At 40.6% G+C, this 21784-nt stretch overlaps 1 protein-coding gene across 1 annotated transcript in view; it reads left to right on the top strand.

Annotated features, from left to right (window-relative positions):
• Nucleotides 1–18893, top strand: part of slc7a8a (solute carrier family 7 member 8a) — a 29059-nt gene extending 10166 nt beyond the window's left edge. The window contains exons 2-11 of the mRNA XM_015946787.3: nt 2540–2744; nt 8561–8712; nt 14641–14766; nt 15495–15648; nt 15961–16084; nt 16204–16307; nt 16963–17059; nt 17140–17289; nt 17569–17746; nt 17921–18893. Coding sequence (XP_015802273.3) covers nt 2540–2744; nt 8561–8712; nt 14641–14766; nt 15495–15648; nt 15961–16084; nt 16204–16307; nt 16963–17059; nt 17140–17289; nt 17569–17746; nt 17921–18057 — 1427 coding nt within the window. The 3' untranslated portion in view covers nt 18058–18893. The remainder of the gene's footprint in view (nt 1–2539; nt 2745–8560; nt 8713–14640; nt 14767–15494; nt 15649–15960; nt 16085–16203; nt 16308–16962; nt 17060–17139; nt 17290–17568; nt 17747–17920) is intronic.
• The last annotated feature ends 2891 nt before the right edge of the window (nt 18894–21784 follow it).

Genomic DNA, 21784 nt, shown 5'->3' with positions numbered 1-21784 from the left:
GGGTCCAAGAGGACCTCGACATTCTGGATCTAACGGAGGCTTCCCCTGGGGTACGTAGACCGACAGATGGCGTTTCATGTGTGTTATAAATCTCCTACTAAAGTTTAGAGCGAAACATTCACTCCCACTCAGAACTAAATGCTTCTCCGGATCCGCTAATTCTGATAATAACATTACACACACACACCATCATCATTTCATCTCTAACTACACCTTAGTCCATCAGTACACAGAGTGTTAAAGTTGGTCTTGTTTAAATTGTGTAGAAATAAATTTCTTAACTATTTTAAACCTGACTCTCTCTCTTTCCTTGGAGTTAATACGAAGTGTCACTTAATCCCTGCAATAAAAAGTTCTGATCTTCTGGATAAAATATTCAAAGATCCATCAGATTGATATTTCATATTTCTATGGAATCTCACATTTTATGGTTCATAAGTAAGATGTAAACGACTCATTGTGATACGTACTCAGGATTGAAACAGTACTCAGACCATTGTTGATGACTTTTCACAAGGAAGTGAGTACACAAGCTAAGGCGAGTACGCGTATTGATAAACGGCCTAAGTGTCACCTCTCCGCAGTGTTGATATATGCTCTGCACGCTGGTCCACTCTCACCTCTATTGTTGTAGAGTGGTACTGCAACTCACAAGCAATAACGTTACTGAGCCAATATATCTTCTAAAACATTGCATCGCTGACACCTGGAAATCTTCTTCTACGCTTCATTGGCAGTAGTACCTAGTCTAGAAATGTAGACCTTTGAAACATGAGCAGAAAGAAGTGCTTAAGTCATTTATTTAGAAAACAGATGTGTTTTCTTCTTTTTCAACTGTGTATGGCTAACTGCTTTATTGACTGTTGAATACGTCGTGTTGTTTGTTGCTCTGATTGGTCCAAGTGTTGTCCAATTGTGTGCAAAGACAGTTTGAAAGACAAGCGTAGATTCCGCCCCACCACTGGGTTGGGTCATGGCCAGACTGTATATTTACATATGTAGGATATATAAGTGGTAGAAATTTTAAGCAACTGTAGCATTGACCTTTGAACTGCGCCTGAGCCAATTGTCCCGCTCATGAAGTCTCAGATCCTGGTGATTCACAGTAAACCCTGAGCGTGACTGGATGTTCTTGAACTCTGACCTCAGCTCTATCAGAGGGACACGTTCTTTCATCTTGGCTAATCAACCGTCATTTCCAGCTTTCTGCTTTTGTGTAAACTGAACTCTGATGCTCATCAGGTCTGTCAGGACATTATTACCCCCCATATGCATCCACCTCTTTGCACTCATTCACCCCGCCTTCTGTCTTGCTCCATCTCCTCAGAACTGTGCAAAGTCAGCATTTTACACACCACCACCCCACCACCCCCATTGAGCCTGCTCATTTATTGTCTCTGGTTACGTGTTTTACTTCAGTCTGTCTTCATGTCATAATGCTTTTTCCTGATCTGAAGACATAAGTGGATTGTGTTAATATGTAGAAAAGTTTTTGGACTTTTGACAGAACTTTGAACCAATTTTTAAGTCCCACTCTGATCCTTCTATGACCGAGTTTGACCCTTACAAATCTCTATGATCATTTTTCTGTCCAGTCTTTTTAATTAAGTGTACTGTAGTGTTTTGAGATTTCTGTTTTTCCTACTTTTCACTCATTTTGTTTCTGAAATTTTTACATTTCGAAAGAATTTTCAAAACTTCGTCTCAAATGGTCCATTTATGTATCTTTGTGGAAGTTTTGTGTCATTGTGATAGTTTGTGTCACCTTTTTGTAGCCTTTTTTGCATTTCTGTGCTGGCATTCTGTATGTTTTTTGTCTAATTTGCGTACTTGGTGTGTATTTTGTAGGGATGTCCCGATACAACTTTTTCACTTCCGATACGATGCCGATATTGCAGCCTTCAGTATTGACCGATACCAATATCAATCTGATATGATATCAGCACAAATCATACATACTTTAACCTATTTTGTAGTGTGGAATGTATGAAAGGCTTGATCAAGTGATATTACTCGATTAGAGAACAAGAAACAATAACAGTAAGTTAGAAAAAAATGACAATTTTTACTTTACCATTGGCTGCAAAAATGTGAACCTTAATGGACGGCTTATATCGTAGGTTTTTGATGCCGTCTGATATAATCCAATACTGTGTTTTTGGGCCAATATCGAATTACTTCTGATATCGATATTGGAACGGGACATCCCTAGTACTTTGTGTGTTAAAATCAAGATGTCCATCAGCTCCCTGGGCCTCTGAACCTTTAGACTGGGCTGACTTAGAGTTTGTGTCGATAAAACAAGTGAGGGTCATGCACAAGTGTGATGGGCCTATTGTTTCATTATCAATTTGCACATCTGAAGTGTTTCCTTCCAAAACTGTAACAATGCTTACGGACCTAATCTAATAATCACTCTTGTATTTCTCAGGCCTACCTACCAAGCCGTTTAAGTAGCAGAATACCGGATGCTACATTTATTTGTGCTTGTTTGTAGTATAAAACTGGCGTTAAAAGCACCTATCTTCTTCCATCTCAGGAAACATCATTGGTTCAGGTATCTTCGTCAGTCCGAAGGGCGTGTTGGAGAATGCCAGCTCTGTGGGCGTGGCTCTGATCGTCTGGATCATCACGGGGCTCATCACTGCCATAGGAGCACTGTGTTACGCTGAGCTGGGCGTCACCATTCCCAAATCAGGAGGAGACTACTCCTATGTGAAGGACATCTTCGGTGGACTGGCTGGGTGAGTGTGCACGTCCAGTCGCTGAAGCGGTATTTTAGACACATCTGCTGATAGAAAAGTGAGAAAGAATTATACCTTTAAACATATTTTGGATATTTCTTCTCAAATTTGTGCATCATCTTCATCGTCTGTTTTCTTGAAAACAGACGAGGAAACACTCAGATTATAAACGTCAGTCAATCGTGCAAAATACTGTAAATTATCATTCATGTACTCATTCTTATTGACTCGCGACAGGAAAGGCTGTTGTTGGTTTAGCATCCAGGAAACAGCGAAGAACATCTCGGCTAGTAGAAGCTAACTGTTAGCATTAGCAACTCCACTGCACGGCAGAACTCTTTCGGGCTTGTGTTATTTGTAGAGATAAAGCATCCATGTTGCAAAGCAACTGCAGTCAGTGGTAGAGTTACGCTGCTGTTAGCCAATCATCTGCTCCCCTCTCCTCCAGCTAACTTCTAGTTTCTGACACAGGAGCGCTAGAGCTTTTTTTCCCACAGAGATCGACTCACAAGGCATTTATGCCAGAGACCACTGTGTGTGTTAAAAAAATGAGTTATTTTACTTAATCAGTTTTGACCAGATGCATATTTCTCACTTTTTTTATCATTAGTTACATAAAGGATACCATTTTTCATACCAACACATTTTTATTTTTATTTTCTACATTTATATTGTGAAATTTCCAAACAAAAAGCAGAGTACTAAACTTTGGTCAAGCTAAACCTTTTAGACTGTTTTAAAATCTAGTAAATGTGCTTTGAATATAGCTGATTTCTCACAAATATCTTGTTAGGTCACCCTTACTGGCAAACAGTCTACTGCAGATTAGTTTTGTAAGAAAGGCGAGTCTTTAAAAACAAAAAAAAAAAGAAACAAACCCTAAAGAGATTGTTAACTGTATCACAAGTTTTTAGCAAATAGCTCTTTGAGAATCCTATTGCTGGACTGAATAGCTATTCAGTGTCAAATTGTGGTATTCAAATTCAGTTCAAATTCAAAGATACTTTAGTAAGCCCAGAGGGACTGGGTATTTTTCTACACTTTCAGCTGAAGATAAAGAAACAAACTGTGTTCTGTGACAAACAGCTAAAACCAAAGTTCCTGGCTGGTAAGTTACAAGCTAGAGCTGATGTATAAAACGGGTCTTTAAAGGTTTTATCTTGAGTTTTGGCATTTAGTCATTCATTCATTGGGTTTTCTATGAGTAAATGATTCAGGGTGATTCAGGGCTAAGTGCCTTAATAACACAAGAACAGCGTTCTGTTACCTCTTTAAATCCTGATACATGAAATAAAAATCTGGAGGTTTTTCAACATTGATGTAATGTAGGCTATTATCAGTTAAACAGTTGTCGTCATCGTCTTCCTCCACTTATCCGGGTCCGGGTCGCGGGGGCAGCATCCCAACTAGGGAGCTCCAGACCGTCCTCTCCCCGGCCACCTCCACCAGCTCCTCCGGCAGGACCCCGAGGCGTTCCCGGACCAGATTGGAGATGTAACATCTCCAACGTGTCCTGGGTCGACCCGGGGGCCTCCTGCCGGCAGGACATGCCCGAAACACCTCCCCAGGGAGGCGTCCAGGAGGCATCCTGATCAGATGCCCAAACCACCTCAACTGGCTCCTTTCGATCCGGAGGAGCAGCGGTTCTACTCTGAGTCCCTCCCGAATGTCCGAGCTCCTCACCCTATTTCTAAGGCTGAGCCCGGCCACAGTTATATAACATCTAATATGTTTTATTGGATAATTATACAACATTACAACAGGAATAAAAATATATTTGGCACTTATGTGTAGTACTTCTATCTTCTACAACAGGAGTGGGGAACCCTGGTCCTCGAGGGCCGGTATCCGGCACGTCTTTGCTCCTACACTTCTGATTCTGTGGTTGATTCACCTATTCAGCAGCTCATCAAGCTCTGCAGAAGCCTGTTAATTGCCTGCTGATTGAAATCAGGTATTTTGAAGCAGGGTTGAAACTAAAATATGCTGGATACCAGCCCTCGATGGACCAGGGTTCCCCACCCCTGTTCTACAAGGAGGCAGAAGGCTTGTGCACATTTTGATGGAAGGAGATTGAGGAATTGTCACACTGTGAGCCAGGAGGAGGTTAGGACACAAGATGCAGAGACTCCAGAATGACACAAGGCAGGTAGAAAAACGTAAAATCCTTTATTTAAGGAATAAATGTCCAAGAAAACCAAAGTCCAAAAATATCCAAAGTGCAAAGAAACCTAGAGACCAAGAGAAAACCTAATGCCTAGAGACCTAGAGAGGGGACCAAGAACAACGCTGACACGAACAATGGACCGACACCACACTGGGACACAGACAGGGTTATATACACAAGGGCTGGGTGATTAGGGAATTGTGCACAGGTGAGACCAATAAACAGAGGAAGAGCACAACGGAGCAGGGGAGGAAACCAGACCTAAAAATGGGGAAGGGAGCAAAATGAACCAGAGGGAGAAAACTGACTAGATAAAACACTTAACAGAAGACTAATGATAAAAGGTGACTAAGGAAAAACGTAAGGGAAACCTAGAGAGCCTGGAGGGGGTTGGGGACACACAGAGACACCGAAACCTGAGGGGAACACCTAAGGGTAAAAAACCTAGAGAGGGATGGAGAACACAAGGAGACACGTGAGGGAGACGCAGGAGGCAGACCATGACAGGAATGTACTAGTCCTGTTAAAGAGGCAGGGGTCCAAATAAATAAAAAGTGTTGCAAATATGATATAGTACATTTTTATCATGTACGGGGCAGAAGATGAGTAAAAAAACAGCCAAAGTCCAAAGAAAAATAAGTATTTTAAGAAACTACTGTTCATCCCAGTTAAGAGATGTTAAATTGGGACAGGACTGGATACGTAGTTGCTGCTTCCTGCTCCCTTTCTGAATGCCTTTTGTTTTGATTTTAGATGTTTGACGTGAAATAAATAAATGAACTGAAATGACCTTCGTTAATCCGGAGGCCCGAAGGTCATAGTGATCGCAGTCAAAGCTTGGGAACCACGTATAGTTGTAAAAACAAACAATATTCTTTGTTTGCGTAGATTTTGCACACAGTCTTCACACTGTAAACGCAGACCAAAGCATTGTTTTTGTCCAATTATCACAAGAATATATATTATATGTGTATTTTGGGAGGGGAACTCGTCCAGACATAACAGCCATGGATTGTTTTTGGTCTCTTTGTAGCACAACTATCCATTCACATCAACGTAAAGACTTTGTAGTTCCCGTCTTCAGATGCTTGGTTGGAAGTGTTTCCCCGTGCCCTCTGTTGAGCACAAATAAATTCTGTTCAAAGGATGTTTGTTTTTATTTTCCTGCAGCTTTTGTCCTCGAATGTTTGTAGGTGTGGAGTTCCTTTAAGCCTCTTAATAGAATGGCAGAAATATTTACATCTACTTACGGCGGCAGTGAGAAGCTTAGCTCACAAAAGCATACATATGATTGGACAATGGTTCAAAAACAAAGAACCGTTGTTATTTCAGACTGATCAGGGTGCGTAACTTCAAAGTCCACCGGATGCAGCAGGTTGGAGGAAATTATGCGTATGGGTTGTTCGAGGGATGTAGATGTTACGATTAATGTTGTATTTGATGATGAAAACACCATGTAACAGAAATAAAAGCTCCAATCTTTAGGTTACGTTTAGTTTCATTTGAGTTTTTTTTTTACCAAAAAGAAACCTTTAAAGCTACGATTCAGCCATTTTTAATCAGATTCTGTGTGAACATTTTAAACAAGTGTTATCTTACATCTTGTAGAAGACTCTTTGAACATCTGCAGAAACAAAAAAGATTGATAAGCTAATGGCTAGTCATTGCAGAGATTTATTGGAGAGCTGTCGCTCTAAAACAGATTTCATCTCAAAAGCTCTACTGTAGTTCACATGAATGCTGTGTTTATAAACCTTTATGCTGGTGTCAGTTTTAAAGCACATGGAATTCATTTCACCATTAGCAAGCACAAAAAGCATTATACGCTAGCTTTAGCGCTTCTGTCACGCAGGAATATCAAAATAAGAGGAAGTCGGATTTTTAAAATAATTAATGTAGAAGATTGTATGTTGGTATTTATCCTCTGCTTTGATTCCCAGCTTTTACTTTAAAAATCACACACTTGAAGCTAAACTTTTGGGAAATAATTAAAATAAGTTTACAGAAATTAAAGAAGAAGAAGAAGAAAAAGAAAAGATAAAAATCACGAGGCGCTTCACAAAAACAAAAAATAAAAAAATGTAAAAATATGAAAAAGTATTTAGAAAATGTTTAAAAATATATTTAAAATGAGCAAAAATAAGCAATTGCGATTTAAAAGAAAAAATGTTAAGAAAGAGAGAGTGAATAGGAAAGAGGGAAATCAGTGGATCCTGAGGAAGGTGGAATAGGTGGGGAGAGCAGAATAAAGAGAGAGTGGTGATGAAGGTCACACCAAAGCCTGAACAGGCGAGTTTTCAGCTGCTTTTTAAAGGAGACCACTGAGTCCACTGATCTCAGGCTCAGGGGGAGAGAGTTCCAGAGTCTGGGGGCCACAGCAGCAAATGATCTGTCACCTTTGGTCTTTAGCCTGGTGCTGTACAACCAGTAGGCTTTGATCACTGGACCTCAGGGACCTGCTGGGGGTGTAGGGACTGAGAAGATCACCAATGTAAGATGGTGCTTGTCCATGTAAGGCCCTATAGACCAGAACCAGGATCTTGAAATGAACCCTGAAGTTGACAGTTTGACAACGTCAGATCATTTCTACTATACACTGCTACTCTGGACTCTGACATGTTTTATTCTGATAAACGATTTTTATCTAATTACATATCAAATCTGCAATTCAGTCATCAGAAAGAGCAGGATCTCTCTAAATATTGTGGTGAAGTAGTTTAATACATTTGTAAAGTGCATGAAATAAATAAATTTTCCTAATAAAAACATCTTTTGTTGTATAAATTAACATTTGGGGTATAAATCAACATTGATTTTGTATTTTTAAGTTTCATAAAATCCTCCACCCTGCTTTATCCTACAGTAATCTCTCCTCTCATCGACTCTACAGTACAAATCGGTTTCTTTCTCTGCTTCTTTCCATCTTTTAGCACTCATCACACAGCAGCAGATGGGCTGTTTCTCACAGATCTAATGAAGGATCTCTCTCATTTCTATCTTACACTGTTTAAATTTAAATGCTAAACTGATTAGTGCATTTTGAATTTCTTTCATACTAGTAAATAGTAGGGATGTGTATTGGTGAAATTCTGGCGATACAATACGTATTACAATACAGGGGAGACGATACAATATATCAAGATATATTGCGATACATTCAGTCAGAAGATAGTGGCGATTTTTTAGACTAAATTTATTATAGGAAAATTCAATAAACAGTCCAAATTGATACTTAACATGTTTAACCATAACAGAGGGATTTACATTTCAATGGTGGAAACAAAACCCATTATACACTGCTGCCAACTAGTGGTCGGCGTTTGAATTGCACCACAAGAAAAGAAAATACACAAATGTTTCCATGTAAATTCTTCCAAAAATTAGATACGCGACTTTTGAATATCGATACATTTTTGCAAGAAAATATATCACGATATATTGTGATATCGATATTTTCGATACACAGCTTTTGAATATCGATTTAATATCGCTGGGGAAAATATCACGATATATTGCCATAATCGACATTTTCTTACATCACTAATGAATAGTGATGGGAATTTCAGGAAAAGACAGAGCATAAAGAGGTCACACGAGTGCCAGAGTTACAGGTCAGTAAACACACCACCCCCTTTCTTCTTTGCTTCAGGTTTCTGAGACTGTGGATCGCTGTGTTGGTCATCTATCCGACCAACCAGGCCGTCATCGCCCTGACCTTCTCCAACTATGTCCTCCAGCCTCTTTTTCCCACCTGCTTTCCTCCAGAAAGTGGCCTGAGGATCCTAGCTGCCATCTGTCTCTGTGAGTAGATTATTATTTACACAAAATGCACAAATGCGTTCACACAAAAAATTCTCCTAAACACTCATTTTAATCAGATTTATGAAAGAAAAACAAGCATTAATATAAGGTTTGTCTCATTTTTGTTGCTTGATTACAAGTAAATGTATTTGAGAGATACCTCTCTGACATGGGAGTCTGGATCTGGCTCAATCTCTATACCTGATGCAAATTCCATCTTTCAGTTCTTTTTAAAACACAGAAGAGGTTTATTTACCTGCAACGTTTGGTCTGCAGCTGCAAACATCATCAGGCTGACGCCGATGGTGGCGTCACTTCCTTAGTTTATTTTCGAATTTATTTGCAGCCACAAACGAAACGTTGCAGGTGAATAAAACCTTTCTGTGTTTTAAAAAGAACTGAAAGATGGAATTTGAAACTCAGCACAGCAAGAACACACCAAAGATGTTTAAAGAAAAAGAGCTAGTGCAACTGGAAAATCTGGTGCTGTCATACTCTCAGTTGCTGGGGTGAAACGTTGTTAAGTGTTTTTAAATTTCTTGCTCCAGAACATCGGGTTAACGGGTCTGACTGCACTCTGACGTAGCATTTGCTCTCTTTTTTTAAAACAAGTCAGAACATATGAATTGCTAAATCACTGATTTAATCAGAGGGTTGTAAAGGTCTATGCAGACGTTCAACCCTGAAACTTGAATTTTCTGTTGAACACCAGTTTGATGTTAATGCTGATGTTTGGTCTGGCTGCTGCAGAACCGACCCGACCTGCAGCAGAACAGAACCAAGTCATCACTAAAGAAGCCAAACACAGAAGCACCATCAGAGCCTCAAGCTGGAAATGTAAACCCTGTCCTTTAGATGGGGACATCTGCTGGTTAGAGACATGTTTCCTACCCCGAACCCAAACAAAACACAGAAATCACCCAAGCACGAGGCACGTGTTCAACAAGAAGATGATTCAGATCAGACCTGGAATCTCATCTGTTTCTGCAGAAGAAAAGAGAATTAAATGAACTATTTGAACGGTTTCCCCATGTTTACTGCTGTTCATGGAGTTTTCTTCACTCTAGTATCAAAAAGGGTGATGACATCATATTTTTTCTTCTATTCTGCTAAAATTAAGAAAACAACAACAGGGCTAAATTTATGATCCAAATATTTTCTCTGCTACTTTTGGAGCTTTTCCTGTTAAATTTAATCTATTGCTCAATCCAAGCCCCCACACACACACACAGAGGTTCTGAAAACAACAACCTCTTTGGCAAGGCTGATCGCTCCAGGATAAAGCATTCCCAACAGAAGGCTCTGCTGTCTGAACACTCTGTACTGTTACACTTCTTGACCTACATTTACCTGCCTTACTGGTCCTTTAATCAAACAGTGTTGAATTATGACGAGCGCCTGCAGACAAGTCACTGCAGACACATTTACCACCTTCCTTTCAGCTGATTGGACGGTTGTTGTCAGGCAGCTTTTAGGAAATAAAAAAAAATATGTTTATGCATGAGATTTGTTGATGATGTAAATGCTGTTGTTCTACGGAGCAGAAATAGGTGAGAGGTGAGCTGGTTCCTGTCACCTCTGATGTCATGCTTGTTTAACGGCTGTTTGTATGTGGGAATTTCTACTGTTGATATTTTACATCTAAGTTTTACCACTTTATTAAACAATTTACTCACAATTTAGTTCAGAAGTAGAGATGTTTGTTGGTTAGTTGGATCGTTCAGAGTTGAATTTTAGTTTTTTTATCCTACGGGTCTAAAAGAAATCTGTGTTTATTGTGCCCAGGGAGCTTAGTGAAAAAACTAAGGTGTGTGTGTGTGTGTGTGTGTGTGTGTGTGTGTGTGTGTGTGTGTGTGTGTGTGTGTGTGTGTGTGTGTGTGTGTGTGTGTGTGTGTGTGTGTGTGTGTGTATGTGTGTGTGTGTGTGTGTGTGTGTGTTGGCAAAATACCAACAGGTCTGTTTACCATTGGACGGATTAAGACGTTTAACCTGGAATGACTGTTCTGAGTAGTATGTTGTGTTTTACTTCATTGTACCAGTGTGTGTGTGTGTGTGGGCATGTGTGTGTGTGTGTATATATATATATATATATATATATATATATACATATATATATATATATATATATATATATATATATATATATATGTGTATATATATATATATTAGAGGTGCTGAAAAAAATTGATTCAAGTCTGAATCGGGATTCTTATTTAAAAAGATTCTGAATCGATTGCAAGAACTGAAATATTTGGCATGTTGCAGGTTTGAGATGCACTTTTTTGGTCTTTGTTAGGAGAGTCAGTACTCCGTTTACTTTTGTGGTCCCATAAATTGAGATGATTTATGTTTGAATCTGCTGATAAGAGGGCACTAGAATGTAATTTTTTTCCATACTCAGAAATTTGAGATATTCTCATATTTATTTTCTAAGTTGATAAGTGAGTACTCAGGATTACTCGTGTTTATTTGAAGTTATTGATAAATGAGAGAAAACATTTTCCTTTGTAAGAAATCTGAGGTACTTTTTTTAAACAGGTTGAGGACTCAAATGTTAAACTTGTTTCCACAGATACTTAAAAAGTATTTGACTGTATTACTTTCAAAGCTACTGTTAGGTAACTAAAGATTTGTTATATTTTACAAGGTAAGCAAAAATAAATGTTGCCTTTTGGGCAAAAGATTGTTTCTGTTTACAGTTTTAGAATCACTTAATTTAACCTTGTAAATTAGCTTATTTTTTTAGCATGACCAGTTTAAAGTAAAATAAAAAATGTCCCATAGCTTTAACTAACTTGTACAACAAAGTAGTTCATCCTGGAACTGACACTCTGTTAATATTGATTGTGAATCAATTTAAATCGAGAATCGATTCTGAATCCAATCAGCACCCCGAGAATCGGAATCGAATCAAATGGTGAGTTGCTCTAAGATTCACATCCCTAATAAATAAATAAATATATATATATATATATATATATATATATATATATATATATATATATATATTAGTGGTGTGCATCTCTACCTGCCTCACGATTCGATCCGATTCCGATTCTCTGCCTAACGATTCGATTTGAGTCTGAAATGCATCACGATTCTTCACACAAAAATGTTCATTACTTAATAAAAGCAGTAGAATAGTTTTCAATTTCTTTTTGATTTTGAAATCCCTGAAAAACAGAACATTCATCTATTCACTATAGTGAGTAATAATTTTTAAAGTGTGCTGCATATAATTGCTTAAATAATATAAGAAATAATGTTTTCGGTAGAGCAGCTTTAAGATAGACTATTACTGAACTTAAAAATAGTAAACAAATACTGTGTTAAGTGATTCTTTCACATCCAGGATCCCAAAACCGAAATTAGCCCAGACATCCGATTTAAATGTAACGGGTACATCTTTGATTACTGGTAATGTTGGCCCTGTATCCCTGTCCAATTGCTTCTAGGACAACGCAGTGCGCATGTCATTGCAACTCTGCCCCCAGAAGTAATACCTCAACATTTTATTGTCCTCGCATAGACATAGACCAGGGGTCGGCAACCTGTTCCCATCAAAGAGCCATTGTTACCCGTTTCCCACAGTAAAGAAAACACTGCAGCAGCCGCGGCGTTGTGGGCGGGGCCTACCCTCAGACAGCAGCCGGTACCGGTCGCTCGTGTACGTCAGAGTTATCTTTCATAAGAAGATAATCAATAAAACAATTTATATAAAGTGGATCCAGAAGTTGTAGCCCGTCTCTGCCTACAATATTTTGATATTTTTCACCCTGTTGGTGGTTTTACTGAGCAGGTGCCACTTTTGTCATACGTTTCTTTTAAAACATGTTTAGACTGTTCAGAATACAAATCCAGGCTCTGTCACGTTTGATTGTTGTAATTAAACTTTGTAGGTGGAGAAGGTCAGAAAAGGATCCGATCAATTTGTTATTCCCTCATTTACAATGACGGAGATAACGGCGCAGTGCGCCTGGCTCTGGTGGTAATCAAGTTAAATTTAACTATTTTCACAAGAAAACAAAACAGTTAAAAGCAGGGCTTGTGTTGTGTTGACCGGATAGTTCCCGTTTTTGACTATTTATTTTGACGGAGAAAGAACAGAAAGAATTACCCCGACGCATGCAGATGAACTGACATTTTATTCGTTTCGCGCAGATGTAGCTAAATCACTCAAGAAAAGATTCCCATCTGAGCTGGACAAGGAGCTCAGCGCAGCTCGCTGTCAGCGCGTACGTACGGCGCACAGCGAGCTGAAGTTGTGGAGAGGGGCTTGGAGCACGTCGCACAACCAGGGGGCATGCAGATTCCTCCGACTGAAGCAAGACTTGACACTTAGAAAATGCTCCCTGATTATGAAACTTTGGCTGAATAGCGCTTGTTTCTGTCTCCAATGTGGCGACACATCCAGGAGCTGAGGAGAATCCCAGAATCTCACGTCCTCGTCAGCTCAGAATGCGCCTTTATGATTACGCACAAGCGTGACGCGTCAACCCGGTCTCACAGTAAGACCGGGTTGGAGCTGTTCAGGTTTACGCAGACAATCTTTACATTTAGAATTGGCATACAGATGCAAAATTAATGCTGTAAAATATAAAGCATTTTATTTAAATATCCATTCATTATTTTACAAGCACAGAGAGCCGCATCAGATGGATGGAAGAGCCGCATGCGGCTCCAGAGCCGCGGTTGCCGACCCCCGACATAGGGAGAGAATCTCATTATGTCACGTTGCTGCATCGATGCGGAATCGTGCACGGCTGAATCGCGATGCATCTTAGAATCGATCATTTTTCCCACCTCTAATATATATATATATATATGTGTGTGTGTGTGTGTGTGTGTGTACTTTTCCAAAAAGTGAGCATGTTTAGCCTGTCTCTTGTTGTCTTCTTGTTGGTGTTAGAGGTATGGTGTGAGTTAGGTTTTAAAGTCAGCGTTAGGGTGCGGGTTATACATAGTGCAGTCATACAAAATTCATAGAGGTCAATGAATGGTCCTTACAAGTATAGCAAGACAAGTGTGTGTGTGTGTGTGTGTGTGTGTGTGTGTGTGTGTGTGTGTGTGTGTGTGTGTGTGTGTGTGTGTGTGTGTGTGTGTGTGTGTGTGTGTGTGTGTGTGTGTGTGTGTGTTTACAGAGCATAAATGAAGTCACGGGCTAATCTGTCTCTACAGTCTCCCACTTGTTCCCCTTTTGTTGACCACAGCTTTAATTTTATTTGGAGCAGAAAAGACCCAAACACTTATAGTCTTTCCTCTGCAGACATACACACACACGCACACACGCACACACACACACACACACACACACACACATACACACACCCCCTCAAACCACTCAACCACAGCTACAATCATACCCAGCGTGCATGTCTCTCTGTGTGCCCTCCTCTTGTTTTGCTTCGAACACACCATGTGCTCCTGCATGTCTGCTCAAGTGCATCTGTTTGTTCCCTGCAGTGGCAGCTCAGACTTATTTAATCAGATGAATAACACCCAGCAGAGGACAACAGGCGGCTCTTTTGATGGCACCCTACTGGTCTGAACCCGCTGTTCTGCGTTACTCAGCACACAAGAATAAATCTAAATTTGTAAGAAGCAGTTTTCGGTGTTCTGCGTCTGTCCAAGTGGTGCACACGTCACTGGGTTTAAGCAGAGCTTGCATCATTTATGACCTCATTGTTATTAAATCTACACATAACGTTGCTGATTTTGATCCTGACCAAAAAGGAACACTTTCATTTTTTCACTTTCTGCAAAAGTGAAAAAAACAACAACTCTCATTTCATTTTCTACGTATTTTAGACAAACAACCCGAGACTAAAACTTACTATCCAATAAAAATGTGTTTTCTTGTTGTGAAAGTAAACGTTTTTATTTTTTATTTTTTAATTTAAGCGAATAATTTTCTGTTTGCTCGTTTAGTGCTGCTGACATGGATTAATTGCGCCAGCGTGAGGTGGGCCACCAGAGTGCAGGACATCTTTACCGCTGGCAAGCTGCTGGCTCTTGCTCTCATCATCATCATGGGCATCGTGCAGATCTGCAAGGGTAAGCCATCTGTGCTATAGGTCCACAGGTCTGGTGGTTCATTTGTGTGAGTGTGTGAAGTAACAACTCAACACACACACAGTCCTGTGGCCAACGCGGTCATCCTCAGTGGTCTTGGACCGTACGAACCCCAAGCATCTGCTATAGAGGTCGACGAGTTCCTTTAGGTTAAAACTCACATTGCTCATGTCAGCACAACTGGGGGGGTCCGTGCAAACATGGCTGAAGGCCAGTTATTATAGAGGCCACAGGAATTGTCCCCTGAAACAACAGACTGCATTTCAGTGTTTGAAGAGCTCATTGGTTGGTTTTAGGACAGAAACGAGACACGTGAGACAGGTAGATGGACAAGATAGACGGGCACTTTGTTCAGTTGGATAAACACATCTCAAGAAGGAATCTTGGCAGATATGTTCAATCCTCTGGGATTGAGGCGAACTGCAGGGATTTTTTTGGGGGTGTAAATGTTTTAACGAGGTTTCCTCAGGAGTTGTTCCACAGAAGAGTTTAAACCCACTGATCTTGCTGGATGAGGATTTTCAGCTGGAGTTCCTCCCATCCAGCCCAGACCTTAATAGAAAACAGTCTGTTTACCCCGACAGCAAAACAAGTTTATACGATCGGAGATAAATGATCAACAGCAGGCCGGTTACCTGCGGGAGGCCATGCTAATGTAACACGGGTAACGTTTAGGAGGGCTTTTCTGATGTTGTCCCCTTCACCTGCAGGAAACTTTTACTGGTTGGAGCCCTCCAATGCCTTCGAGCCCTTCCAAGACTACGATGTGGGTTTGATAGCATTGGCTTTCCTACAAGGCTCCTTCGCCTATGGGGGCTGGAATTTTCTAAACTACGTCACAGAGGAGCTGGTGGATCCTTATGTGTAAGGCCTGCTTCTCATTTACCCACAGCTGCCTTTATTTGGTGCTAAATGCCACAAAAGAGTAGGCTGGTTTGAAACCACTTGTGGCCAGTTTTTGGCGATTAGTGGTCACATTCCAACAAGGCTGCCTCGTTTAATCCTTAATCCTTTTGTTTTTGACATTTAGTCTGGGTTTTTTGGGTGTAATGTTCTCATTCCTAAAGTCTAACCAAAAATACTGATCAGTGTCCTAATCTAGGCATAATCCCCTGCCCCTGGATTTGAAAACACTTTTCTTAGTTTGATCATCCTTGTGTCATTGTATCTTCAAAGGAATCTTCCACGAGCCATCTACATCTCCATCCCCCTTGTCACCTTCGTCTACGTCTTCGCCAACATCGCTTACGTCACCGCCATGAGCCCTCAGGAGCTGCTTGCCTCCAACGCCGTTGCTGTGGTGAGTCGTGTAGCTCCTTTCAACCCCAAACAGACATTTTGAGTGAATGTCGCCCTCTAGTGAGCTCATGTGAAACCGTTGATACCTGTCAAATCTCTGATCTTCATCATCTCATCCAGACATTTGGTGAGAAGCTCTTGGGAGTCATGGCGTGGATCATGCCCATCTCCGTGGCTCTCTCCACCTTTGGGGGTGTCAACGGATCGCTCTTCACCTCCTCACGGTGAGCAGAAAAGCAGACACTTCATTCCAGACCTCATGTTATCAGTGCTTGCTAAGAAGCACTAGTTATCTAAGAGACTGTACCAGTGTCTCCTCAGTGGTCATCAGGGGTGGTCTGGCCTATCTGGCATTCTGGCACTGTCCCGGTGGGTCGCTTAGCCAAGTGGGCTGCTTGCCCAGTTTGGGCCGACTCTGCTCCACAGTTGGTGATCTGCAGAACATTAGCTACATGGTAACCTGAAGCTAACAGAGTTTTTCCAGGCATTTTTAGCAAGAAAAACACGGTAGAGCGATGACGTAGGAGTTGTTTTACCGCGTTAGCATGTAGCTAATGTCCCGCTGATCTCCGCCCGTGGAGAATGAGCTGATCTGGAAGGCCAGGGCTCCCGGTCACAGCGGTCTGGCCCTGCTTGTAATTTAACAGTCCCAGTCCATATTAGATTTCACATTCGGCCTAGAGACGAGTCAGCAGGCAGCAACGACCCCCACCCCCACCGCTCTCCCAATGGGGAGGGCCGACGATTCGTAAAAACGCCAGGGCCGAATTTTGGTCCCAGTCCACTCCTGGTGGTCAGAATTCTGATTCATATGATTTTCACATCATGTGTGTACACCTTTTGCTCCTGGTGTAATCTGGCTTGTGCATCCACTGGCAGCTTGTTCTTTGCCGGAGCCAGGGAGGGCCATCTCCCCAGTCTGCTGGCCATGATTCATGTGAAACGCTGCACACCCATCCCTGCTCTGCTCTTCACCGTGAGTCCTGCTCTCATCGACAACACTTGGTCTAAATCTCAACTGAATCATCTCACACCGTTACCATGTTTGCTCCTCAGTGTTTTTCCACCCTGCTCATGCTTTGCACCAGTGACATGTACACCCTCATCAACTACGTGGGCTTCATCAACTACCTCTTCTACGGAGTCACTGTCGCCGGGCAGATCGTCCTGCGGATCAAAGAGCCCGACATGTACCGGCCGATCAGGGTATGTTCATGCGGTGCCTTGTGTGATTTAAGATGTTTCTCTGTTTTCTTTTGATTTCAGTTATCAGTGTACAGGATATAACAAACAAGATCACAAATCATTATTATGGATGTTTGGGTTAGGGTCGGCAGCTGTGGCTGCGCTCGGGAACTATCTGGTGGTTTGAATAACCCCAAATCAACAAGTCAGAGATGCTAAAATGTTCTGAAATTGGTATCAGCCCTCAATAGTTCTTCTGAGTATTTGAATTTTAAATGTTTTTGTTTTTCCTCAATCCAGATCAGCCTGATTTGGCCGGTTATTTACCTCATCTTCTGGGCCTTCCTGCTCATCTTCTCCCTTTACTCTGAGCCCGTGGTGTGTGGCATCGGCCTGGCCATCATGCTCACCGGCGTGCCCGTCTACTTCCTGGGAGTCTACTGGGACAACAAGCCAAAATGCGTTGATGCCTTCGTCGGTAAGTGAGCACAAAAGCCAAGATTTTTGGGAATGTCATGGGAAAACTGGGATTTTTATTGTCATGGTTGTGTTCTTAATGAGAAGCTAGGAGGAGATAAGCTTTATTTGAACTTTGAACTTGATTGTTTTTTACTTGCACCTTTGCTGACTCTTTTTGTCCCTCCATTTCTAGATAAAATGACGTACTTGGGTCAGAAGTTGTGCGTGGTTGTGTATCCAGCTGAGACCGGCAGTGGGGGTGGAGAGGAAATGAAGGAGGCCATGTCTCCTCTGTCAAAGGAGGACAACCACAAATCAGAAGATTGCTAAAACAAACTCTTCATCGTCCCTGCTCCCTCAGAATAAACATCCACAGATACATTCATGCTCACGAGGGGACCCACACGTGCAAACACCCCCACAGGTTGTACTGATCAACACTGTGTCTTAAACTTTATTTGAAGTGTCTTTTCAATCAGTGATGTACTGTAAAAAATGTAAAAGCACGTTTAAGTAACACGACTCAATCTGGGGTCCATTAAAAGTGCAATAATTAGCACCTTCCAGGTCCTCGGTTCATTCATCAGCACACACGTTCATCCTTTTAATTCATTTCTGCTTCGATGAATAAAATGTAATCTTTTTTTATTTATTTTCTTTTTTTTTTACAAAAATTGTGATGTTCAAAATGGTTTTGTCTATCTTATTTTGAAATTTTCATTTTAATACACCAAAGCTGCATTTTATGATTGTCGACACGTAAAATCCTTTTACATTTTTTATTACATGATTTGTTTATTGTTTTGTCACGCGGCTCCACGATGTGTCTTTTTAAATATCATTTTCTTTGCTCGTGTAATTATCTTTCTTATTTTTTCTATCATGTTTAATTTAATTGAGATTGTTTTCCAACGCCTTTTTGACTTTCGTTTTCACTCGTTAAGCTGCAGAAACGTAACGCCTGAGAGGTAAACGTCATATCCTGACTCTCTTACGGCAACCAAAACATTGCACAATGTTTGTTTACTTGCCTTAATTAGAATCCCAGTATTTTTTGGTGCGACTGTAGGAGTGAGGTTTTTTCGACAGATGTTGAGATATGGTCGAACGTTTCTCTAAATTTTCCATTTTGTCAAAACTATATTAAAAAGCAGCACTACACTTAACCTCTAGATTCAATAATTTTTCTCAACTTTGCATTGCTAATATGTGAGTGGTGAGAGGTTTTTTTGTTGTTTCATTTATTGATAGTTGTGTATAAATCTCCCCATTTGCACATTTAAAAAAGATTTATTTTTTAAATTAGGATTTTTTTTTGTGCAATATTACTACAGGTGCCAGCAGAACCTGAACACGCTGTCCAAAGTGACAGTTCAAATGTTTTAAGAGGGGTTTTATGGAGATTTATGAACAATCAGTCATTTTAACAAGTAAACAGATGTTTTACGACCTCATTTTGAAGAAACACATCACTTTACATTGTCTTACTTCACATTAGGAACTTATCGGATTGTCTGCATAAAATATGAAGTAAAAACACACACCCCGTACTCTTGAGTTTTCCCCAAAGTGTCTTAGGGCATCGTCACTGCCTGCTCCTTCTGCATGCTGCCATGACAACAGGTGAATGAGACCGTTACCAAACTATCAGACCTGTAAGAGATTTCTTCCTTGGGAGTCTCAGTCCTACAGGAGTGATGACAAGTGTCAGATAAATGAGATGTAATAAAGGTTTGGCCAGTATTGTGTGTAATTTGTTGAAGCTGTAAGGGGAACAGGGTTTTGTAAACAAGTGGTGTGTTTAGGACCTGAGCGGTTATTGTGCATTTAGTTTTAATAATGTCACAAACTCAATGTTGTCTTGGTTAATAAAATTTAAACAAAAAACACTGTTTTGAAGCCTGATTTATAGAAACAGCTCACTTACACCGCCCCGCCAAACAAAGGTTGCCATAAAAGGTCACTCTCTCTAATATTTCATTGGACCGCCTTTAGCTTTGATCACGGCACACGTTCGCTGTGGCGTTGTTTCGATAAGCAAAGTCACACGATTTATTTCCATCCAGTGTTGCATTAATGTTCCACCAAGATCTTGCATTGATGATGGTAGAGTCTGAACGCTGCACAAAGCCTTCTCCAGCACATCCAAAGATTCTCAATGGGGTTAAGGTCTGGACTCTGTGGTGGCCGATCCATGTGTGAAAATGATGTCTCATACTTCCTGAACCACTCTTTCACTATTTGAGCCTGATGAATCCTGGCATTGTTATCTTGGAGGATGCCCGTGCCACCAGGGAAGATGGAATAACCTGGTCATTCAGTATATTCAGGTAGTCAGCTGACCTCATTCTTGGAGCACATCCTGTTGCTGAACCTAGAACTGACCAACTGCAGCAACCCCAGATCCCTCTAGGATCCCCCCAGCAACCCACTAGGACTATAGGCATGATGGGTGCATCATTTCATCTGCCTCTTCTTACCCTGATGCGCCATCACTCTGGAACAGGGTCCATCTGGACTCATCAGACTAGTTAATAATAATGCATTGGACAGTTCTCTTAAGACATGAGAAGCAGCTCATTTGGGTTAAATAACATCATCCATAATCATCCATGCAGTAATTAACCAATAGGAGGCTCCCACCTTTTTGCATAGTTAAATCCAGGTGGTGACTTTTTGTGTCTGGGCAATGTGACATGATCATTTATTTCTTTTTACATTGAGTTTTTGGAACAATTAGTGTTTCGTCCTCAGTTTTTATTTAAAGATGACAAATAATTCCACAATTAAGAATAATATAGAAATCTCGAGAAACATTACATGACATTAGAATCTAAATTATCCAACTCTACATCACTGATCTGGAACCTTCACTATTTTTGCATACTTTCAAGCTAAAAACAAGCTTTCATCATCATCATCATCACATTTGATTATGAAAGCTTTGTTGCCTATAAGCAAAATAACAGCAGTCCCAGAATAGACCCCAGTGGAACCCCCTTGAGAAACCAGAAGTGTTAGAATGATAAACTGTCTAGTTTTACTGAAAAGCTATTTTTAAAAATGTATTGCATGTCTATTCTATTTCATTTGAACACATAAATATAAATATTTGTTGTTATAGTGTTGTAGCGTCATGAAATGTCCTGTTTTTGACCTAAAGGTCATGCTCCACTCATCTGCTGAAGTGGAGACATGAAGTCTCTGACAGCCTAATCTACATGAGATAGTGGCCAATGCCTTTCATGCACTCTGCTCATCTGAACTGCTTCACCTCTTTACAGCTCAAGAGAAGATGGAGAACTATTTTGATGAATACATAATCAACAACTTTGTTATTACCAATAATAATGTGAGCCCAATGTTCAATCAATCTGTGAAATGACAATGTTATTACTTGATATTATAATCCTGTGATCAGTAGCATTTTACAAGTAATTATAATCCTGGACATTTGCACTAGACACAATGACACAGAGTAATGCTAAAGTCACATGACACATTTCCTTTTGTCTGATCCAATCAGAACCTTTGTTTCTGATGCGAGGCGTGGTTTTCTGTGGTGTTTGTATAAACCCTCTTTTGCATGTCAAATTCTGATTCGCCAGTAAACCAAAATAAGACAATTATAAAAACTATCCCATGTCACGTTTAGTTCAGTTCAAAGCGTTCTAGAGAAGTCTCGGACAGGCCATCCGGACTTTCTCTTCAGCCGAAAGAATCTCGACAAGCTGGATAAAATCTGTTGCAAGTTACACCTGACCGCAACGGTTCCTTCAGAATAAAAGCTGAACCTCACGACCCCTTAAGGGAATCTGAATGGAGGCTTCCCCTGGGGTACGTAGACCGACAGATGGCGTTTCATGTGTATTATAAATCTCCTACTAAAGTTTAGAGCGAAACATTCATTCCCACTCAGAACTAAATGCTTGTCTGGATCCGCTGGTTCTGAATAACACTCCACACACACACACCATCATCATTCATCACGTCTCACTCCACCTTAGTCCATCAGTACACAGAGTGTTTAAAGTTAGTCTTGTTTAAATTGTGTAGA

Source organism: Nothobranchius furzeri, chromosome 2 (assembly GCF_043380555.1).
Source record: "Nothobranchius furzeri strain GRZ-AD chromosome 2, NfurGRZ-RIMD1, whole genome shotgun sequence".
Lineage (NCBI taxonomy): Eukaryota > Metazoa > Chordata > Actinopteri > Cyprinodontiformes > Nothobranchiidae > Nothobranchius > Nothobranchius furzeri.
The sequence above is the reverse complement of the archived record's forward strand: the minus strand, read 5'-3'. Positions and strand labels throughout refer to the sequence as shown.